Raw genomic sequence first — 22,170 nt, forward strand, 5'->3', positions numbered from 1 at the left:
GCTAGGGTTTCAGTCGCTAACGTCATCATTCGTCGTCTGTTGTTTACACGAAGCGACATTTTATGTGGCCTCGTAGCGTCGGGAGCGCGCCGCGCCCCAGAGACTGAGAGAGTGAGAGAGAGACGTGCGCGCTCCCGCTCGGTCGAGTTCACACGCCTTGCGCGCTCCCGCTCAGTCTCGGGTTCACACGCTCGCGTTGAGACGCAGCAGCCAAAAGGAGCTTCTTCTCCTCCTTCTTCTTCTCCTTCTTCTTTTTTTCTCACGGCGTTCATTTTGGAAAGGCGGATTTTCCCCCCGACGGTCAGATTAAACCTACTTTAAAAAAAAAAAAAGAACCCCAGATAATATATAAATATATAAATATAAATATAGAGGTGAAAACGCATATGTGCATGAACAGGGAAGGGGACGCGCAGGATGGTTCGGGAAACCAGACACCTCTGGGTGGGAAATTTACCCGAACACGTTCGAGAAGAAAAAATTGTCGAATATTTTAAACGGTGAGTTTTTTTTTTTTTTTTTTTCCTTTCTTTCTTTTTTCTTTCCTCATTAACGTTAGCTCGCGCGAGGCCTCGGTTTAGCCCGCGTTAGAGAAAAAAAAACAACAACAACAACATCAACAGCACAGTTTACAGCGCACACCACTTCAAAATTCACATCTTTACACCATGTTGGGTGTTTAAAAGAGTAAACAATTCAACCTTGAGCAGCAATTTCCATCAGTTAGTGAGATTTATTTGACCGGTTAGCTTGAGGTGGAAGCGGGCTAATCGGCTAGTTAGCTAGCTAGCTAGCGCGGCGATTTTTTTTTTAAAAATTCGGATTATGTTTTAATGATTAGTCATTTCTTTTGGTATAAAACGCGATTTTTGGTGTTTACCTTTAATCCCATGCCTGATGTATAACCGTCTGTTGTTTATTTTACAACAAAAACCCGCTTATTAAGATCATGCTAATTTTATCGCGAGGTTTGCCTGGATAGCTAAGCTAGCGCGCTAGCATGGCGAACCCTTGCTAAGCTAGTTACGATAACATTAGCTGGCTAATCGCCTTGTTTTCTTGCTTTCTATCAAATTCAGTGTTTTAATAGAAAACTGGATCCGTGTGATGGATTAGGATTACTCATCATGCTGCAGGTTTGTCCTAAATGATGGTTTTAAAGCGTTTAAATCGAGTTTATTTTAAAAAAATCAGCTGTTTTGCCGTCAAACTTAACGCTAGCGTTCGACCCTAGAAAACATTCCTGTTAATTTCTTTAAAGGTTTTTAAGCGTTTAATCTTTCACATTATTATATTTATCACTTTTATAGTAGAGCTAGCTGTGTGGTTAATATCTCCTCCTTTAAATAGAATTAAAACTAGATTTTAAATTGAAAAAAAAAGCTTTAAAATGGTGAAAGTGTGTGAGAGAGAGCAGGACAAGGACATTTCCTCCATGTGCTCCTGTTTGTAGCTGGAAAAAAAAACAAAACAAATGAATTAAAATCATTTAAAAAAAAAAAAAGAGTACTTTTAACTCTGTTCCTGCAGTCTAGCTTTGTGATTTGCAGTGCAGCATGTTTAGGATGTATTATATTGTATAACTCAGTGATCCACTGTTCAAGAACTTAACATTAATATTTCATATTTCTGATTGTTTTTCCCTCTCTGTCCCGTGTGTGTGTGTGTGTGTGTGTGTGTTCTGCAGGTATGGACGTGTGGAGAGCGTTAAAGTTCTCCGTAAGCGAGGTTCGGAAGGCGGCGTGGCGGCTTTCGTGGATTTCGTCGACATCAAAAGCGCCCAGAAGGCTCACAACGCAGTCAACAAAATGGGCGACAGAGACCTTCGCACTGATTACAACGAGCCCGGCTCGGTGCCCAACTCCGTCCGGGGCCTGGACGACAACCCGCCGTCTAGCAGTCACACGAGGGACGTTGCGAGTTTCTCGAGAGCTGCTGTGGGTCCCGTTTATGGACCCCCGGTGTCTCTTCACACCAGAGAGGGACGCTATGAGCGCAGAATAGACGGGTAAGTGGACGCAGTCTCCCTTCGAACTGCCGGGGGGAACGTGGTGTCAGAAAAAAAAAACAAAAAAGAAAAGAAATTAAACCATTTTCCAACACTTTCAGGTTTCCTTCTGGGTTTTAAAACACAAAATCGAAAGGCCAATGCGTTTTTTTGATTATCTAGGGATTCCCTTCGGCTCTGAGGCCCGACTTCGCTCATGGGATTAATTATCCGTATGAATCTCGTTTGTCTCGTTTTTTTAAGAATGTGTGGATTTCTAAGGTGTGTTGTTCAAATAATTGGGATTACTGTGTGAGCCATATCCTTCCTCCGAGCTGGATATTACCCGTGTGGAAAATATCCCGGTGAGTTTGGATATTACGATCGATTTGCGGATATCTGGTGAGTTTTGGATATTAGGCGTTCCTTTCCTCCCCCTTCAAGAGTGTTGGATATTACCTGTACTTCCTCGGATCACCTGTGTGGAAGTATTTGCCATGCCATTAACGGATTAAGTGCGTACGTGATGTGTTTTTTTTTTGTTTGTTTGTTTGTTTCTTGTTTGTTTGGCTATTTTTTTGTTTTTGTTTTTCTTTACACAAAAGTAGCTTCATCCAAAAAAATCTACTCAAGAATCAGCTTTTTTTTTTTCGTTGTTGTTGTTTGTTTGTTTGTTTATTTATTTTTATTTTTGTTTTTCCATCTTCCATCTTGGTCATTGTGCTAACTCTGTCTCTCATGGTGCTGTGGCAAACCCTGGATGTGTATCACAACGATTTGGATTTAGGACGAGTCCCCAAAAAAAAAAAAAAAAATTAAAATCGCGCCTTCGGATCAGAGAGAAGTCGCGCGAAAGGTGAGGCGATGGTGTGACCTTTCCGCTGGTCCGTGTGGAGTTACGCGCTAACGCTGTCAGTGCTTTCATTTTCCATCCTTTTTCCACACGATAGTCGCGTTTAGGGCTGGAGCGAGACGCGAGACGCGAGATCGGACTAACGCGGAGCTCGAAGATCGAAACTCAGAAGACGTCCAGATTGGATAAAGCGAAGAAACCTTTAGTCACGGATCTAACCCTATATTTTAATCCTTTTTTTATTTATTTTAAAAAAAAAAAAATTCTGGGATGTACGATGTTGGACCGCGACCCGAGTTTGGATTTAACTTCGGCGTAAATGTGGATGTACCCGAGTCTGAATCAAGCGGACTTTAGAAGCACGGACAAAGCCGAGGATTTCTACTGAACACGTGCTGGTTTAAAATAAAGGAATATCCCAGAGTCTGTCCAATTCCCAAAAATCTGATGGAAGGAATCTGCAATCACAGACTGGGATTACTGTTTTTTTTTTTTTTGTTTTGTTTTATTTTTTATTTTTTGTTTTCAGCCAGAAATCCTCTTTTTGCTTATTTGAAGAAGCGGTTTCATCCTGCCCTGAACTGAAACCGATGATGATGGGATTACTTCTGACCAGAACGTGGATATCGGCTATAACTTTTTAAATCCTGGATTGTTTTATTATTATTATTATTATTATTTTTTAAAATTCTCCTCATCTCCAAATCAGGATAATTTTTTTGAATTTTTGAGAACTCGAACTCCTCGCAGTAGATTTGTGAATCTGGATATTCTTCTTCTTCTTCTTCTTTCTTCCCCGTGGAGGATAATATATATTTTTTTTTAATCACGACAGCAACAAGGCGCCGTTTACTTCATCTTTTTTTCTTTTTTTCTTTTTTTTTCAGTCACCTTTTTTTGGCCTCTCTATTTTTGGCTCACACATTTGCCCTCCTATATTGTGTTTGGAATATGTAGGTTGAATTACTGCTGTGAAAAGGTTGGTATTGCCCTGCCTCATGCACCTTCTGTGCTTTTCTTTATCTAACCCAGATGTTGCTTCTCTTTTTATTTATTTATTTATTTTTCCTTTTCCCATTCCCACTAACCGTAGAGCTTGTAGAATTAAAAAAAAAATAAAAATAAAAAAATAAACACACTGCCTGTTTGGACAGAAAGACCTCACGGATTCTTTCTGCGCTGATAGTGTGTGTCATTAACCCTCCTTTCTTTCTTTTTCTTTTTCTTTCTTTCTTTCTTTCTTTCTTTCTTTCTTTCCGCTGTGTTTGAGTTTCTGTCCTTCTCCGTCTCTCGTCTTTACTCTCCTGAATATCACTTCTCGATGCTGATGTCTGTTTTTTTTTTTCTTTTTTGTTGTTTTTTTTTTTTGTTCTTTTTTTGTTCTTTTTTTCTTTTGTTTGTTTTATTCCAGTCTTGCCTCTGGCGTTGTTTTAAGTAATAACATCACAGTTCAGTATTTTGGAGCGCATGAATTTACACAAGGAACTAATAGCAATGAAGAAGAAAAAAAAAAAACAAACAACCACATTCAGTTCTCAGAAAAAGTAAATCTGGGCTCATCTACGTAGATTTTAATGTCACATTTATGTCGAGATTAATTTTACATTTAAAAATATTCAAACAAAATGTTAAATAAAAAGAGAGTAAGTGGCAGAATTCATACTCATTTTGTTCAGTGTAATATCATGGACACCTAAAAACACCGACACTAATCCACGAACTTACAGACCGAATTTCACTGTACGAACTTTAAATTTTTTTAATTTATGATTTTGAATCTAAAAAAAAAAAATTCTTCTCTTGTCTCACGTTCTACTTTACATCAAGTCTGAGGAAACATTTCTTAAACTTTTTAGCTAAATGAAAAAGTGCTTCGGTGCTTTTACAAAACATATCAAACATCAATTAACTTTTAAAAATAAATAAATAGATAAATAAAAATTGTGCGTAAATGTGAAAAATTGTTCTACCGTATTGCTCTGTTCACGACAGCTCGGAAATTTCAAATTTAGAGTGTTCACGCTCGGAGCTCGGCCATCGGACGTCGGAAATAAAATCCGTCCTCGCTGGAATTTTTGATTTTCGTTTGTTTAGTTTGCGTAATTTATTTTTAAAGCAGATTTGATAATTCGCAGATAATTTGCGCTGAAAATTGCACGAAAGATCCAAATCTCGCAGAGAGCAAATTAACATTTCGAATATCAAAGTATCACACGGATTTTAGCGATCGTAGCTATAAACAGAAACTCATACGACGGCTTAAAAAACCTTAAATATTTCTCGTTCTTACTTTTCGCTGTGAGCGCCGCCACGTCGGAGCGACGTCACGGAATCGCGCTCGAAAAAACTCGGACTTTCCGAGTAGGAATTGCGAGCTGGAGAGTCGGAAACGCAGCGTATGTAGTGAGCATATATAGTTGATAGTTAGATATGAGGGATTTGCTATGTTTTAAAGAGCCTTAAATTAAAAATAAAGAAAGAAACTTGAATATGGAGGAGAGTTCGATGGATCTCACGTCGTAACCGCAGTAAAGAAATGATTAGCTCGCTGTTTAACAATTTACGTGTAGCTACTCAAGTGACTAGCTAGATTGAACAAACAGTTACGCGCATATTAAAATATAATATATTTGAATTTTTTTAATATATGTGTATATATATATATATATATATATATATATATATATATATATATATATATATATATATATATATATATATATATATATATGTGTATATAGATTGCATGCAAATGTTCAAAATGCTCCTCCTCCCTTTTTATTATTATTATTGTTATTATTATTATTATTTTGAAGACATACATGTTTGCTGTATTTACAGATATTTCCTTTCAGGGTGTAGCGTAGAAATTTCTGGAGTTGATTATTTTTGTGCAAATCTGAAGGCAGCGCAATTCTGTTCACCAGCCAGAAAAAAATAAAAAATAAACAAAACTGTTTCAGATAGAAAAAAAATTAGTGTGTGTCATTAATGTGACTGAGAGCAAAATTTCATGTCTTGTTTTACGTATCAAGCTTTTTATTTACAATCAATTACATTTTTCTTTAAAATAAAACTTGTAGAACGGATTTCTCTATTTATTTAAAAGAAAACAAATACAACAATGAAATAAAACACAAATATAATCTGTGTATCGTTTATTGTTAACTACAGAAACACATGAGGAGTGAAAAGAGTGAAAGCAGAAAAGAACTTCAGAGTGTTTTTTTATTTTATTTTAATTTTTTATTTGTTTTAAATATAATCGAAATATTAAAACACTACATATACGGCACCTTAAATATTAAACTGCAGTAAAACGTACCTGTGTTTTTGTTTGCTTAAATGTGAAGTTTTCTAAAGATGAGTCGGTGATTTATGCGAATAATTTACTATCTTTCTCACTATAAATGAATTCGATTGTAAGAAAAATAATTTTATAAACATTGGTATGTGGTCTAAGTTACTTCAGTTACTTTCCAAACAAACTAGCGAGGAGATTAGCAAGATTGTAGCGTAGTTACCATCTTTATTATTATTATTATTAGCTGTTAAATACGTCACAAATAAAATTAATTCAAGATCTTTATTGTCGTATGTACTTTGGTACAATAAAATTTTTATTTTGTTTTTTTCCTCACGAGAAATGCGGGTTAGAAGGGCAACAAAAAATAAATTAAACTTAATAAAAATACAAAAGATGTACAATAAGGAAAAATAATAATAATAGCAAAATAATAAAAAATAAACACCACACAATAGCTAAAGTTAATTTACAGTTTGAATAAGAGAACCTGAATGCAGTAAGAACAGTTAATAATAAAAAAAATAATAATAATTTAAATGTTTAAAGCTGATCGTCTCAGTTTCAGTTATTAGAGAATTGGCTTGTTGAATTTTCCAGCACGTGAGTAGACAGGATGGTTTTGTTGGTTTAGCGTGAAATTCGCAGTTATTTCCAAGAGAAAAGATTTCCGCAAAAGCCCTTTAGCTGGAATCTTGGTGTGGATTAGCTTACGTAGCTAACGTGTAACTTGTCTCGTACAAACCGCGAGTCTCAAAAGAAAACGTTTCTCTGTAATACTGTTCAGTTTAATTGTATTTGGTTTAATGATAAAGTTTAAACCTACGTTCAAGTGAAATGCGAACTTTATTAGCATATAAATCACTTCTGACATACAGCCCCGCCTTCAGACTTTAGACCACGCCCCCTAGCTGGATGTCCAGAGTTAGAATCACATCATTGGACGTTAAAAACACCTCCTCCTCAGTGTGGAACGATTTACACGCCCGTTTAACGCACAGTGCTAATCCAGAGGCTGTACGATTGCGTTACTTGTTAGCTTCATCAGATTCGCAGATTCAGCGTAAAACTAAAAAGACGAATTTCGGATGCCGAACACATCTCAGCCGATCGGCTAGTTTAGCTAGAGCGTGTCTGTGCACTTGGTCTCCACTTTATGAGCAAATAAACATTTCATTCAGTATAGTCGTAATTATTGTATATTTTAGAATAATAAAATAACGTAAATTAGTTCAAACCGAAGGAAGAATTTTTATACGTTTCTTTCTAGTGATGACTCGCATGGTCAGGTCAGGAGTTTGTGCCTTTTTATATGCGTGCAAAAAAGATGCTAGATGTTTGATCCAACATGTGTTTCGTGTGTGTGTGTGTGTGTGTGTGTGTGTGTTTAAATCGATTTGGGCAGTTGTGGTATTTGTGGGAATTATGATTGGCTGTCGGTTGAAGTTTGACCCAATCATCACTGAGAATGTTAAGTGATGTACTTTTGCATGATTTTTTTTTTTGTTTGTTTGTTTTTTTTTTTTTTGTGAGTCGTTTTTGTTAGTTGATTTTGAATCTTTTCTTTCCTTTCCCGTCTCTTTCTGTCCCTCTCGCAGCAGTTCAGACAGTCGGGATCGAGCATACGAGCACAATCCGTACGGACACCACGAACGCAGTGGCACTTTCGATAGGCCGCGGCACTACAACACGGACTATTACCGAGACCGCGCCATTTTTGCGTCTGGAGTCGGGGCCAGCCCTGCAGTTAGCGCGATTAGCGGGGGTTTCGACACCCCGGAATCTCATTTCGAGTCTCGAATCCGTGATCCCTTCACTTTGTCTGGTTCTGCACGGCGGGATCCTTACCGCGACGACAGGGGGCGGCGCGTCGATCGGACTTACCATCATCGCCGGAGTCGATCTTCTCATTCCTCGCAATCGCGGCACCCTTCTCCGCAAAGGACCACGGGACAGACCCCCAAAGCCCCCCATTCCCCCAAAAGAGCTCCTGTTTCTCCAGGCAGAGGTCCGCGTTCACGTTCCCGAAGCCGATCTTCCAGCTCGGATTCAGTCAGTAGCACCAGCAGTACCGGAAGCGGCAGGTAGGTGGAGTTTGACGAACTGCTTTCTTTCTTGAAATACGCTCCAAGATTGGTTTGGTGTAACGATCCGTCAGTTTGGATCGATGCGTCGATTTAAAAAGCAGTGTTTGAACATCTGATACTTTTAAAATAGTCCTTTTCTACATCTTCATTCGCAAATTTTTAGTAGATTTACACCAGATTCTGAACAAAGCTGCTCACGTGTTGACCAGAGGATGCTAGATCATATCGTTAAATATCAGATCGTCGCCTTAGGGATCAAAATCACGTTGTATCGTGTTTTATGTAGCTTTACACCTCAGGTTAGTGTTGCAGCGTTCCAGAAAATATATTCTCTGAGGCTGTAAGATGTTGAGACCATGGTTTAACGTTCCACTTGCTGTATATCCTAGGCTACTGTAAAAGAAGAGAGAGGTTTTGGAGAGATAATTTAAGTGCGTTGCTGTCCAGCAGAAATGTTGACCATTTCCTTGGAGATGTTGGATTATGCTGGATGAGTGTACTCGGTCAGAAACTGTTCTGGGACGATCCGGTCGTCGGCTGGCAACTTGCTTTTGTTCGTGAATGCGAGTCGGTCTGCATGTACTAGACGTGTTTGTTCTGAGGAGGTGTTTTTGTTCTCTGTCCCGTGGCAGCAGTGACTCCAACAGCAGTTCTAGTGAGGGGTCTCGAGCGCGCTCGGTTCAGTCCGCAGCCACTCACCCGCCTCCGGCTCCTCCTCCACTTTCTCTGGACTGTGATGAGCCACGTAGGAGTTTTGGCATCAGGGTGCAGAACCTCCCTGTACGATCCACAGGTTGGTACCAAAACTGCGTGTTTATTGGGTTTTGCAGTAATGTAAGATCAGTGACGTGATGTGTTTTCTTCTCCAGACACGAGTCTGAAAGATGGACTTTTCCACGAGTTTAAGAAGTACGGCAAGGTGACGTCAGTGCAGATACACGGAGCCTCGGAGGAGCGGTACGGCTTGGTGTTCTTCAGACAGCAAGAAGACCAGGAGAAAGCCCTCAGCGTGTCCAAAGGAAAGCTTTTCTTTGGAATGCTGATCGAAGTGACTGCTTGGAACGGCCCTGGTGAGTGTTGCGGCTGCGGGGTTTTGTAGTTACGCAGCTTGGCGTCCGTCGCTTACCCGCTTATCTTCTCTAACAGAGACGGAAAGTGAGAACGAGTTCCGGCCGTTGGACGGACGGATAGATGAGTTTCACCCAAAGGCAACCAGAACCTTGTTTATCGGAAATCTGGAGAAAACGACTAACTACCAGCAGCTGCTTGATGTTTTTCAGCGCTTTGGAGAGATAGTGGTAAGTGTTTAACGACTTGACTCAGATATTTACCGACCCTCAATGGAAGCCCTGCCCTTCCCCCATCTCACATTGGTAGTGTTTTGGCCGGTGCTCTCGTCTCACCCCCATGTTTTTTCCTTTTGTTTTTTTTAGGATATCGATATTAAGAGGGTTAACGGTGTCCCTCAGTACGCCTTTGTGCAATACTCCGACATAGCTAGTGTGTGTAAAGCTATTAAGAAAATGGACGGAGAATACCTAGGCGCCAACCGACTCAAGGTATTTGTCCAGCTACTCTAGTAAACTGAAGTCTTTAGTCACACTTTAACGCACCTTCACGCAACTTTTCTGTCCGTCTTGCTTTTGCAGCTTGGTTTTGGGAAGAGTATGCCTACGACCTGCGTGTGGTTAGATGGTCTGTCCTCTAACATCACAGAGCAGTACCTTACACGACACTTCTGTCGCTATGGACATGTAGTGAAGGTATTTGAGATACGCGATGTGTACAGTTTCAATATTATTTACATTTGTGTATTGCATTTTGTCTTGAATCCTGATAAATTTTTTATCGCATTTTGTAGGTTGTGTTTGACAGATTGAAAGGGATGGCCCTGATTCTATACAACAACACAGATTTTGCGCAAGCTGCTGTGAGAGAGACCAAAGGATGGAAGATTGGCGGCAACAAAATTAAGGTAGCGACAGGAGCTCAGTTCCCTGTTGCTTAGGGATGAGTTTTAAGCGTGGAAATATATTGCTGGTTGTACCTGTTGCTTCAGGTGTGTGCTTGTTTTCTGCAGGTTGATTTCGCCAGTCAGGAGAGCCAAGTGGCGTTCTATCGCTCTATGCAGGCGTCGGGGCAGGATATGCGTGACTTCTATGAAATACCCTCTGAAAGAAGGTAAGCGTTTACAAAAGATGCCTCTCGTAAGAAAAAAAGACAGAGCTCTTTTTGTTATCGATGCGTCAGATATAACTTTGTTAACTTTCACCTCTTTTTCATCGTCAGGGACGACCGAAGACCTTCGTATCATGAATTCTCAGCGGAGAGAGCGTACTATGAGAATGTTCGGGCACCGGGAATCTATGCCGACGATCCACGGCGAGACTATCCCGCTCGCAGCCGCGAGCGCTATCCGGAACTAGACCATTACCAAGGTGACCACTACGACCCACGCTATCATGAAGATCCTCGTGAATACAGAGATTACCGTGACCCCTTTGAACAGGATATCAGAAAGTATAGCTACATCCAGCGGGAACGTGAGCGGGAACGTGAACGTTTTGAGGCCGACCGCAACAGATGGAGCCCGTCCCATCCGCGCCGACCCATAACCCCTTCCGCCTCTCCTTCGCCATCTGACCGCGTCTCGAGGGAAGCAGAGCGACGCGTGTACAGGCACTCGTCTGAGAGAAGTGGAAGCTGCAGCTCCTTATCGCCTACTCCTCAGTTTGAAAAGTCTGAAAAGTCTCCAGTGGATTATAAAACGGAGAATCTGGACAGAGAAATGGAGCAGGCCGAGGCTGATCGCGCAAGTGGGACAGAAAAGAGCAAGCGCGGCAGGCGCAAGGAAAAAGCAGACCGAGAGAAGGGCGAGAAAACAAAATCAAGAAGGGGGAAAGTGCAGTCTCCTAGCGTACCTTATTCTGAAGCGGACAGGGAGCCCAGCCTGGATTCGAATTCTGGAAAAATGAAAGGTTCAGATGTGGAGAGCTCAGAGAGGCAGAGGCACAAAGCTGAGGGCGAACCCTCCCCTTCTGATCCGCTGTCTCGTCTCGAGTCGCAAAAAGAAAGGGTCGACGGTGCTAAAATCGATTCAGCGGATCGGGATAACAAAGGGAGATCAAAGAAACACCTCAAATCAGAACTTGGAAACGAAGGGAAAGATTCCCTTTTGGATTCCGACAGGCTTGCGGCACGAAAAAGGCGCTTTGGCGATCCCAGCGGGAAAGCCGTAAAACAGAAGAGAGGTCGCGTTGAGGATGAGCAGAGCGCAGGGGTTAATCAGCCTGCAGATTTCGGGGCGTCTTATTCAAAGGAAGGAGAAAGCGATGTGAAAACGTTAGAAAAAGAGGCACAGAAGAGAGAACATTCTAAGTCTAAATCGGAGAGGATGGCGTCTCATTTTAGGGACGAATTAGATCAACGAGCCGAATCCCAAAACTCATCTGGACGGCAAGAAGAGCATTCCGAGACTAACGCGGAGTCTGTAGACTCAAAATCTCAGTCCGGACCAAGCGCGCCAAGGCGGTTCTCCAACGACGGAACCCCGGAGAAAGATAACAAAGGCAGGGAAGAGTATTTGGATATAGATCTTTCTCAGAGTTATCGAAAGCAAATGGAGCAGAATCGTAAACTTCGCCAGCAGCTCCAAGAGCCTGACAAAACAGGAAAACCAGAAACTCCTCAGTGCGTAGACACGGAAGATTTAGAACACCGTAGCTTGGTGCACGAGGTAGGCAAGCCACCGCAGGATGTCACTGATAACTCTCCACCGAGTAAAAGCAAGAAACAAGATCACTTGGACGTGGAGGTTGGTACCAAAAGGGAACGGGTATACCGAATTTTCCGGCCAAAGAGTGAAGAGTCAGAGTGGAGCACAAACTCGCCCAGATTTAATGCCTCTCAACCTGGAGAGGAAGAATATACAGATGTTCCCCAACTAATTACTGTGAAAGAAGTAAAAGAACAACCTAAACAGGAAGACAGTTCTCACCAGGACATGGAGCTGACGGTTAAACGTGTCCATACCTCGCAGGTGTCCAAGCTGAGCACGTCCCTACACGATGAGCAGAGACGTTGGGAAAGTCGCCTGAAGCAGGACTTGTTGCCTGACTTTTCAAGGACCTCAGAAAAAAGACGCCTCAATCGATCGTATTTGGAATATAGACTTTGGCCCGATTTAGAGCCCGGTGAGGTACGCTCTGACTCTGAAGAAGACAGAGAACACAAACCGAACTCTCCCATGCCCTCAACCTCAATGTCCTTCCCCGAACGGCACCGTGGAGACAGATTACCGGAATCCAAACTAACCGGCTCGCTGGAAAGGAACAAGTTTTGTTCGTTTGCGCTTGACCAGACAATTACACCAGACACTAAAGCGTTGCTGGAGCGCGCAAAGTCGTTATCCTCTTCGAGGGAAGACAACTGGTCTTTTCTGGACAGCGATTCTCATTTCGCCAGTTTCAGAAGCAGAAAAGATACAGAAAAGGTAGAATCAACACCCCGGCCAACTCCCTCGTGGTACATGAAGAAGAAGAAAATACGAAGCGAGTCCGAGGATAAACTAGATGACCGAAAGGAAGATCCTAAACCGGAAGAACAAGAACGACGAGAGCTCTTTGCCTCTCGGTTTCTTCACAGTTCTATCTTCGAGCAAGACTCGAGGCGCCTCCAGCATCTTGAAAGAAAGCATGAAGACCCTGAACATGGTATGGGCTTTCCAGCTAACCAGCAAGGCCAAATTGAAGGGCAGCCTGATTCTGAACCAGTGGTCCTCTTCCATGATCGCTTTTTAGAGTTGACGAGACTGCAGCAACAGAAGGGGAAAGAGCAGTCTCAGCAAGAATCCAAGAAAGAGGAAGGTGTTGATGCACAAGTCAGTGATAAGACACAGGAGGAAGAGCAGCGCACTGCTGTTGAACCAGCCGAGATGAAACCAGCCGAGATTAAACCAGTCAGCCCTGTACAAGCCCCTCAGTCAAGCCCTGTGCAAACCATACAACCCCTTCCTGCTCAAGAAACTCAGAAATCACCACCAGTTGTCATAACAGCTAAGGAGACGTCACCACAGCGGGAAGTTTGTAACGTAGAAGCATCTTCGCCTAAACAACTCAGTCTTTCAGTGAAAGAAGAAGAAAAACAGCCCGAACAGCCATTAGTCTCCCCCACAAATCCGTCGCCTCAAGACCCCCTTGAGGTAAATAGATGTGAATCGCAGGACTCAAAGCCTTTAGTGAATGAAATTAAAACAAGTCCTAATAAAGAGTTGGAACTGACCAGTGACAGAGATGTTGAGCAGTGCTCCAGTAGCGAGACGCAGACCACTGAGACTCAAGTTAGCTATGAACCAAAATCTGAGCCACAAACTGAGCTCCCTGAATTACAGAATCCTCCCTCTCCCATGATTGTAGATGAAGATAAAGGAAGATTAGAGAAACCGGAGCCCGTAGCTATGGAAGTTGAACCTCCTGCCAAAGAAACCGAGTCGAAAGGTATGGATAGTTATACAGTGGAGGAACCGATCTCTCCTCCTCCAAGGTCCAGAAACAAGAAGAGCAAGACCTCGCCTACAACACCAGTAGCCCCTTTGACCCCATCAAACACACCAGATAAACAAAGTACTCGTAAAAGTGAACGCATTGATAGAGAAAAGCTTAAACGCTCGTCTTCTCCAAGAGTGGAGTCATCTAAAGCAACTTCGGATGCCAAGTCGACTGGCAAGTCACCCATCCATAGCCCTGAGACTGAACAAAGCGTAGAACAAAACATTCCCCCTGTGAGAGCGAGGCGTAGAAATGTACGTTCTGTGTATGCCACCCCAGTAGAAGATGAATCTACACCACAAACTGGAAAGGATGTGGAGTCGCCGCGTGGGGCACGCAAGCGAGGTGCAGACAAAGACGCTGGGCAACAGCAACCAGAACCGGAGAGCCTCCCCGTAATGACAACTGCACGGCGGGGGCGTCCGCCTAAGAATCGGCGCCAAGGAGAGGATTTTTCGGCTGGGAAGAACGAGCGGTCAAAATTACCTGAGGCTAAGGACTTTGAGATCAATGAACCTGGAAACAATGAAACTGTCACCAAAGTAGGCAAAGGCAGACATTCCCCCTACTTAAACAAAGCTGCAAATCAAGGTACCGGATCTGGACTAGCGAAAAAAGGAGAAAAAATGGATAAGGCGTCTGATACTGTAAGTCCTGCTGAGATGGACGTGAATTCCCAGGACAGCAGTGGCCAGCATGACGGTGGTCCTTCAGCGACAAATGAGCCAAAGGAGGAGCATAAACCACAAAGCATTTCAGAAACAAAACAAGAGAAAGACAGAATTACTCAGGCAGAAAACGCAAGTCAAGATAAACTCGGTGAATCTGTTCAGGAGCAGTCACTTTTGGACAAAAGTGTGAGAACAAAAACTACTAGAATAACTTGTAGTCCAAAGATAATGTCAGAGGATAAATCTCTTGTTCTCAAAAATCTCAGAATCAGGCTTGATGTAACGGAAGTAAAGGCGATGCTGCAAACTGGCGAGGACGATTCGGGGCATGACGACAGTCCTAAAAATGTTGTGCCAGATACGTCGCCCAAAGAGCAAGTCATAGATCCTAGATTAGAAAAGGAGATCATAGAGGAAGATGGTAATACTAAAGAGTCTGTAACAACACCCCCAAAGGTCAAGGATCCCCATGAGGCATTGTTATCCCGCCAGATGGAGCTCGAACAAGCTGTGGAGAACATTGCCAAGCTCACAGAAGACCCGGCTCCTCTTCAGTTCAAGAACTCGACCGAATCCCAAGCCCCTTTATCTGAACTTGTAGAGGGACGCGAGGAAGACAAGCCTGCCAATCCTGCTAGTGAGACGGAACTTGCCGCCGCTATCGATTCCATCACATCTGAAGACACGTCTTGCAGTTTGCCACAAGATCAAGTCATAAACACTGTCGTAGATCCAGACCCAGATATTCAAACTCTAGTCCCAGATGCCAAAGTTATTGAAGGCAGCAACACGGCCACTGTCCAAAAGGACGCTTCAAACATAGGGACACCAAGAAAAGGGAGTAAAGGAAGACCAAAATCCCAGAAGAGAGTCAAAGGCCAAAAGGCTGCTGCAAGCAAAAAGGAAGTCATCAAAGAGGTGGTGGTGGAACCTGAGAATCTTTCGGTCAAGTCCTCGGAATCCGTATCCCCAGAAACACCGGCAGTCGCAGAAGTTCCACCCACAGCGGCTGCTGCTGCTGTAATTGCCCCCTTATCGAAGCAAGATTGCAGTGTACCTGCTAATATCGTCCCTGAAGGCCCTAAAGTGATTGAGAGTGCTCTTAAAGAGCAGCCTGACTTGTCAAAATCATCTAGTCCAGCAGCAAGCAAAAGCCCAACATCAGTGAGGCCTCAGCTTAATCCTTATGAGTGTACATCTCCCTCTCTTTCCCCCACAAGTATTTGCCTCAAATCTTCACATCCAAGCAGAGTTTCCCTTTCCCCCACAGACCGATTGAATCAGCCAAAAGAGACGGCAGTAGTCTCCCCTTCAGCCACTCCCGCGCCTCCTTTAGAGAACCCGACATTGCTGTCCGATTCTTTTGCCCACGATAGTAACACGAGCGATCTGCGTAAAATTCTCGCAAAACCAAGAGGTATTCCGATCTCGGAGGTCAGCGCTGCTTCTGGAAGCACGCATACGAGGGAGAGCGATGTCAAGAGTGCGCTGCATGAAAACAGGCAATCTTCTATTCCAGCTCAGCCAGTAGTTCGGCAGCCAGCATCGTTACCGTCCACAGAGACAAAGCAAGTCTTTAATGAGAAATCTGTGATTTCCGTTATTGCTTCCACTGCCACCTCGGTCATCAGTCGAGTTTGCAACCCCCCTGAATCTGAGGAGAAACCTGGTCTTCCACTGTCTAACCCATTTGTGGAAAAGCAGCCGCCGAAACAGATGTACCAGACCAGCATGGAGGAAAGTAGCACTTATCACGGACCACCCGTTGGAGAGGAGGGTGGGAACGCGGGTCGCTATATAGTGGAGAGCACATCCCTGAGTACAGGTCCCACTACTGGTCTCAGGGTGAACACCTCTGAGGGCGTGGTAGTGCTGAGTCACTCGGGACAGAAGATAGAGGGACGACAACGGATCAGTGCCAAAATCAGTCAAATTCCACCTCCTAGTGCGGTGGACATAGAATCTCAGCAGCTGGTGACGATGCCTCAGATCAAACAGGAACATTACAGTGGAGCCCAAAGAGATGCGCCTAAGGGTTCAGTACCTCCAGCGGACCACGGCCATTCTCTGAAGTCGCAGACAAATGTTTCTATTAAGCATGAATCTGGACCGGACAAATTAGACCCGTACCCTCCGGTGCAAAGCGGGGTTGTGAAAAGATTACAGCAGACACCTGGCCCGTCACAAGTAATGGGTTTCCATCACTCGGAATACACAATGCTGATGAAGCATCAAAAGAAAGGAGAAGGAAGCGAACCTCTTAATGTGGAAAATGTGAAATCTCCCTGGGTGTCTACGATAAGTCCCGCCATAAGTCCTCACCTTCCCTCTACAGGTGGCAATCATGTTGGGTTCATACCAGGCACGCCTACGGATAGAGCCCCTTCGCATATTCAGACCAAACAGGAACCCCGCTCGCCACGGAAATCCGGTCACCCCCATTCTCCCTTTGCCAAAGTGTCTTCTCCTATTGGCTCTTCATCTCCTAAAGGCGTGTCTATGGTCTTACCAACTGGTTTACCTGCCATGTCTCAGTACGTCCCCAGCGTGCACCACTCTGAACAGTCAGTCATCATGCCTCCTCACAGTACGCACGGCAGTCTTGGCAGAATGTCGCCTCACCGTGTGGGCCAGGCCATTTCCATGGGTCACCTGTCTCAGGGAGATGTAAGAGTCAACACGCCTCCACTATCGGTGATGAACTACGGAATTCACTCTGAAAACCTCACTTCGTCTTGGGCGCCTGGTCAGCAGCGCCCCACGTCTCCTCAGGCTGTCGGGAACAGAGAGATGGTCCTCAAAGTCAACCCGGCCAGTGCAAGAGGTCACGAAGCAAGCGAGGAGGAGGCAGCAAGGCGCTTTCATCAAGCGCTTGGCAGGACAACGGCGACTCAACTCAAACCGGAGTCGTTACCGCCAGAATACCGTGGCGCACTTCACAGCGGACTGCCAATGGAGCGGTTTAACATGCAAACAAGAGACGTGCGGATGCTGATGTACCACACGCAGGGGGAGCGTCCGGCTGCCGAGCTGCACCAGGGGCATATAGCGGAGGCCGTCCCTCCCACCTCGACCCCGACCAGCATTACAGCCTCGCTCTCTCCACGGGCACACCTCTTGCAGAAAGGTGTGTCCGACAAGGATGCCCTGAAGCAGTCTGAAATAAAGAGGGCCACGCCGCCCCCTGGGAAAGACGGAATGCTGGGAATCCGTGGTGCGATGCCTCCCGTGCCCTCTCCTAAGCGAGTACAGCTGATCACCTCAGGGACCGTGCCATCCTTTTCGGAGTATTCGAACATGTACACCAACGTGCGACACTTGCACACGCATATTACCGAAAATTCACCTGTGGGGATCAGCCAACCTCCTCGCAACATCACTCCATCACAGGCAAGCTGACACCTTGTACTGAGAAGTAAATCTGTATGATTTATACCTGCACTGTACTAATACCAATTTTTTTTTTTTTTTTTTAATGTCCAATAAAGGTTGCTCCAGAATCTGAACACAGTCAGGCTCAGACTGATAGTCAAGTGGAGCATGTTGGACACCAGCAAATCAACATGGTACAGCTTCTCACGGTAAGCCACGGGGACAAATCGTTAGGGGATGGGAAAATAAGTAACTACATAAACTGAGGATGTTAAAAAAAAAAAATCTGTTTTTGTTTTTTTTGTCTCGAACAGAGGTATCCTATCGTGTGGCAAGGCTTGCTGGCGTTGAAAAATGAAACTGCTGCTGTCCAGTTGCATTTTGTTTGTGGAAACAAGTCTCTTGGCCTGCGCTCGCTTCCCATCCCGGAGACCGGACCTCCTCTGCGTATCGTCCAGAGGATGAGATTAGAAACACAACAGCTTGAAGGAGTCGCTCGCAGAATGACCGTAAGTCTCCGAACTACGTAGAATTTTTCCCTTTATAAGTGAATCTTGAATCTGAATCAATTTTTTTTTTTTTTTTTTTTTTTTATTACTCTGTCACTTACCGCTTTTCCCAATTTTGTGTGTAGGGTGAGAGTGAATTCTGCCTCCTGCTCGCCATGCCTTGCGGTCTGAATCAGGAAGACGTCGTGACGCAGACACAAGTGCTCAAATCAGCCTTCATTAACTATCTGAAGGCCAAACTGGCCGCAGGCATCATCAACGTCCCCAATCCTGGCTCCAATCAGGTGTGTGCACGTCACGTTTTTATGCTTTCCTTTCCTTTAATCTAAATCTAGTTGTCATCATTGAGAGTGCTTAGTCCATTTGAGTGGAACCCTGGTGTGCTCTACCCCTCAGTGCGGTTCTTTAGGCGCTGAATATAAACGATTATTAGATAATGGTATAAATAACAAGTTTCAAACATTTTGTTTATCGCATTCAGCATTTTTATCTGAATCTCAAACACACGGCATTTCTGCAGCTCTACAGCTCTGTCCTTTGGCTCAGTTTAGCAGCTCGCGTCTATTAAAAACACACTGCAACCCAAAACACACAGCGTGTTAAATTCAGTTCTTGCACTCGAGTCGGTTCAGAGTCCAATCACATGGAAGCAGACCGTGATCAGGGACGCTCTCGGACCCGATTGTGGCTGCTGTTTTCTCACCTGCATGAAGAACCACACCAGGGTTCTGCTCAGACGCAGCAAACCAATCAAAAGAATCGATTTCGCTCCGATTCAGACTAATAGGTTTAAAAGTGCGCTGAGGAACGTGTAATGATTTATTATTTGCGTGACTTTGACGTTTTTCCCGCTCTCTCTCTCTCTCTCTCTCTCTCTCTCTCTCTCTCTCCTTCAGCCTGCCTACGTGTTGCAGATCTTCCCTCCGTGCGAGTTTTCAGAATCTCACCTTTCACGGCTCGCTCCCGACCTCATCAACCAGATCTCCAGCATTTCGCCTCACCTCATGATCGTCATCACGTCGGTGTGATCCTGCGGCGTCCTTTAAAACCTGGACTCGTTTAAACCTCGATGTCACGGACACGTTTGCGCTCTCGGACTTGATGGAGCTCAGGAGAAACCCGTGGTGTTTGGAATCCTCCTACATATCAGTGTGTGCAGCACCACTCCACATTATCTCCCATTTCACTTTTCTCTGCTGTATGTGTATTTATTGGTGGTTTTTTTTTTTTTTTTTTTTTTTTTTTTTTTTTAAACTCATGGAAATTCTTTGGGAAATCAGGATGTTTTTCTTTCTTTCTTTCTCTTTTTTTTTTTTTTTTTTTTTTTGAAGAATGAGACAAAAGATGAGTGACGCAAATTGGACGCTTTTTTTTTTTATTATTATTTCTTCGCTGATTCAGATTTTTTTTTTTTTTTTTTTTTTTTTTTAAAAAGATGGAGAATACAAACCGTTGTGTAACAGACTAATGTATTTTTTAAATAATCCTGCACGCCATTTATCGGTCAGGAGAAATAACGTTGTACATTTCAGAGGATCGACTCATCATCCTTGCTTTGTCACTTTTTGTCACTCACTTTGCTAATCCACGTTAGCGTAGGCTCAAACGCCGGCTCTTGGAGTTTTGTGATTGCGGGACTGTAAATATTTTAAATATTTAAAAAAAAAAAAATGAAAAAAAAAAAAAAACATTGGCGAAAATGGCTTAAACCCCAGGAGAGTTGCCCCTTTTTATTTTCAACCTTGGAACTGACTCCGGAAATCTTCACGGGGACGAGACGAGCGGAAAAGAACATCAGCGTAAATGTTTGTGATGTAAATATTGAAGACTTTGGGCTGGCAGCTTTTGAGGGTTTGTTTTGCGGGCACTTCAAATTTTCTTACTCAAATAAAAAAAAAAAAATCCAGAAAACTTGAATATAACAGTCATATTCTTTCTCTCTCTCTCTCTCTCTCTCTCTCTCTTTCACTCTCTTTCTCTCTCTGTCATTTCATCATTTGTGTTCATTGATCTTGAGATCATGAGAAAATCATTTTGTGTAAAAATAAATGTCTCTAACCAAACTGAAACATCGACAGGAATACTTCTGTGGTTTTTATTTTTAAATCAATTATTACACAAGTATATTTTAAAAAAATGAAATAGTTAAAGCACTATGCTAACTCATAACCTTAATTTTAAATAGGAAAATATTTGATTTTACAGTGTTTACTCTGGTGCCGTGAATTTTGAAGAGATTGCAAAAATATTGAATACAATGAATACAAATACAAATGAACTGCCAGGTGCGGTGTATGTTAAGACTTCAGAATGTTCCCGGGAGCTCAGCATTAGTTGCTACAGTGATTTCAGGATCGATGATTTCATAATTCAAAAACCGTGACCACGTTATATTAGGGGAAAACGGTCCGGGGTTCCTACAGAGAGCGGAACAAAACCGATTTCCTGCTGACTTTGGAGCCACCAGGTTTGTAGCTGTGTTCTGCTGCCTTTACGTTCTCATTGAAAATATCGTAATTATGAAATGAGCGCAGACGATCGTCACCGCAGTGTTACTACTACTTCTAAACTCTCAAAACCTTTTTCTCAAAGCCACTTGAAAATGTAAAAAGTTAAAATCTCTTTTTAAATGGCTTAAATAAAAAGGAAGACCTGGATATGAGCACACACTCGGACTCCAACAGGATATAAAATAAACAAACTCGGCTAATGTACAATCCTCTCTCATTTTCAGTTTTTTACAGTAATAAAAAATAAAAATACAAGTGGACAACAGAAAATTTTGCTTTGGGTGTGTATTTTGTTTGTATTGTTTGTATTTTGTTGATGTGAGTGCGTATCACCTCGGATCTGTAAAGTACGAACTTCCGAAGAAGACTTGAAGGCAGCGTTGTGAAGCAGGAAAATTAACCCCAAAGATGTGCAGATGTGCTGTAATTTAACTACTGACAGGAACGTGGCTGTTCCACAACATTAAATGTAACTATAAATAGACAAAGTATTGCTAAAAACCTTTAAAATCGTTCTTTAATTAATATACATTGTACTCATTGATCAATTGCTGTTGTATAAGAGGAATAAAACACAAGCTGTTAGGAAAATAATCCACTTCAGGGTGGTGTCAGTAACTCCGCTTCATCACGCCATCACTCAGTGTTTCACAGCTCCATGATATCAGTGCTGAGGAGTTTGCTGGAACCACATGGGATCATATGAGGTTCTGGATGGAGAACCCTGATTCCACAGAGTGTCTACAGGATGTGTTTTACTCTTCATCTTCACCACCATCCTTCTTCAAACACACAGACGGAACTGGTGAAGCCCAAACATCTCAACCAGCATCCACCAAATCCTAAATAATCTCCACACCAAATTAACAACAACAGTAAAGTATGGAAATTGTCCAGAAAACAAAACAAACACTGATGAGCCAAATGAACCAGAGTGAACAAGGAAGAACATTCTAGAAACTTATCACGCAAGCTAGAGGTTTTGGCTTGTTAGAGTGTGTTGGAGTTTGTTGGTCTGGTCTCTTCACCTGCAGCTCAGGATTGAGGCAATTGAGTAAAGAAGCAACGATCATCAGTGTTCTTCTAAACATGGCTTTGGCTTCTAAACTCAAGACAGAAGTCCAGTAAACATGTTCTGGTCCTGTTCTACTCTCGTCCTGTTCCACTTTCATCCTGTTCCACTTTCATCCTGTTCCTCCCTGGTGCAGTGGTTAGTGTGAGGGACTCTGGTGTGGGAGATCGCCAGTTCTAATCTGTGCTTTTTTTTTTTTTGCCTATGTGTAAGATGAAGAAGGTGAAAGTGATAAAAGCTGCTTCTACCATCAGTGAGA

General features: G+C 43.1%; 1 protein-coding gene across 3 annotated transcripts; it reads left to right on the forward strand.

Annotated features, from left to right (window-relative positions):
* The first annotated feature begins 109 nt into the window (after nt 1-109).
* Nucleotides 110-20,398, forward strand: si:ch1073-335m2.2 (msx2-interacting protein). 3 transcript variants are annotated; one of them, XM_053226929.1, is made up of 16 exons: nt 110-300; nt 401-500; nt 1,688-2,008; nt 7,743-8,228; nt 8,864-9,024; nt 9,101-9,301; nt 9,378-9,529; nt 9,665-9,790; nt 9,881-9,994; nt 10,093-10,206; nt 10,312-10,412; nt 10,521-17,838; nt 17,937-18,029; nt 18,135-18,329; nt 18,455-18,613; nt 19,226-20,398. In XM_053226929.1, exons 2-16 carry the CDS (start codon nt 418-420, stop codon nt 19,355-19,357), a joined length of 9,756 nt encoding a protein of 3,251 aa, XP_053082904.1. In that variant the 5' UTR covers nt 110-300; nt 401-417; the 3' UTR covers nt 19,358-20,398. The 3 variants fall into 3 exon arrangements, with proteins under 3 accessions (XP_053082904.1, XP_053082905.1, XP_053082906.1); XM_053226930.1 differs by having other exon boundaries at nt 110-500; nt 8,867-9,024; XM_053226931.1 differs by having other exon boundaries at nt 110-500; nt 7,746-8,228.
* Nucleotides 20,399-22,170: the final 1,772 nt, after the last annotated feature.

This window comes from Pangasianodon hypophthalmus, chromosome 20 (assembly GCF_027358585.1).
Source record: "Pangasianodon hypophthalmus isolate fPanHyp1 chromosome 20, fPanHyp1.pri, whole genome shotgun sequence".
In the NCBI taxonomy this organism is placed as follows: Eukaryota; Metazoa; Chordata; class Actinopteri; order Siluriformes; family Pangasiidae; genus Pangasianodon; species Pangasianodon hypophthalmus.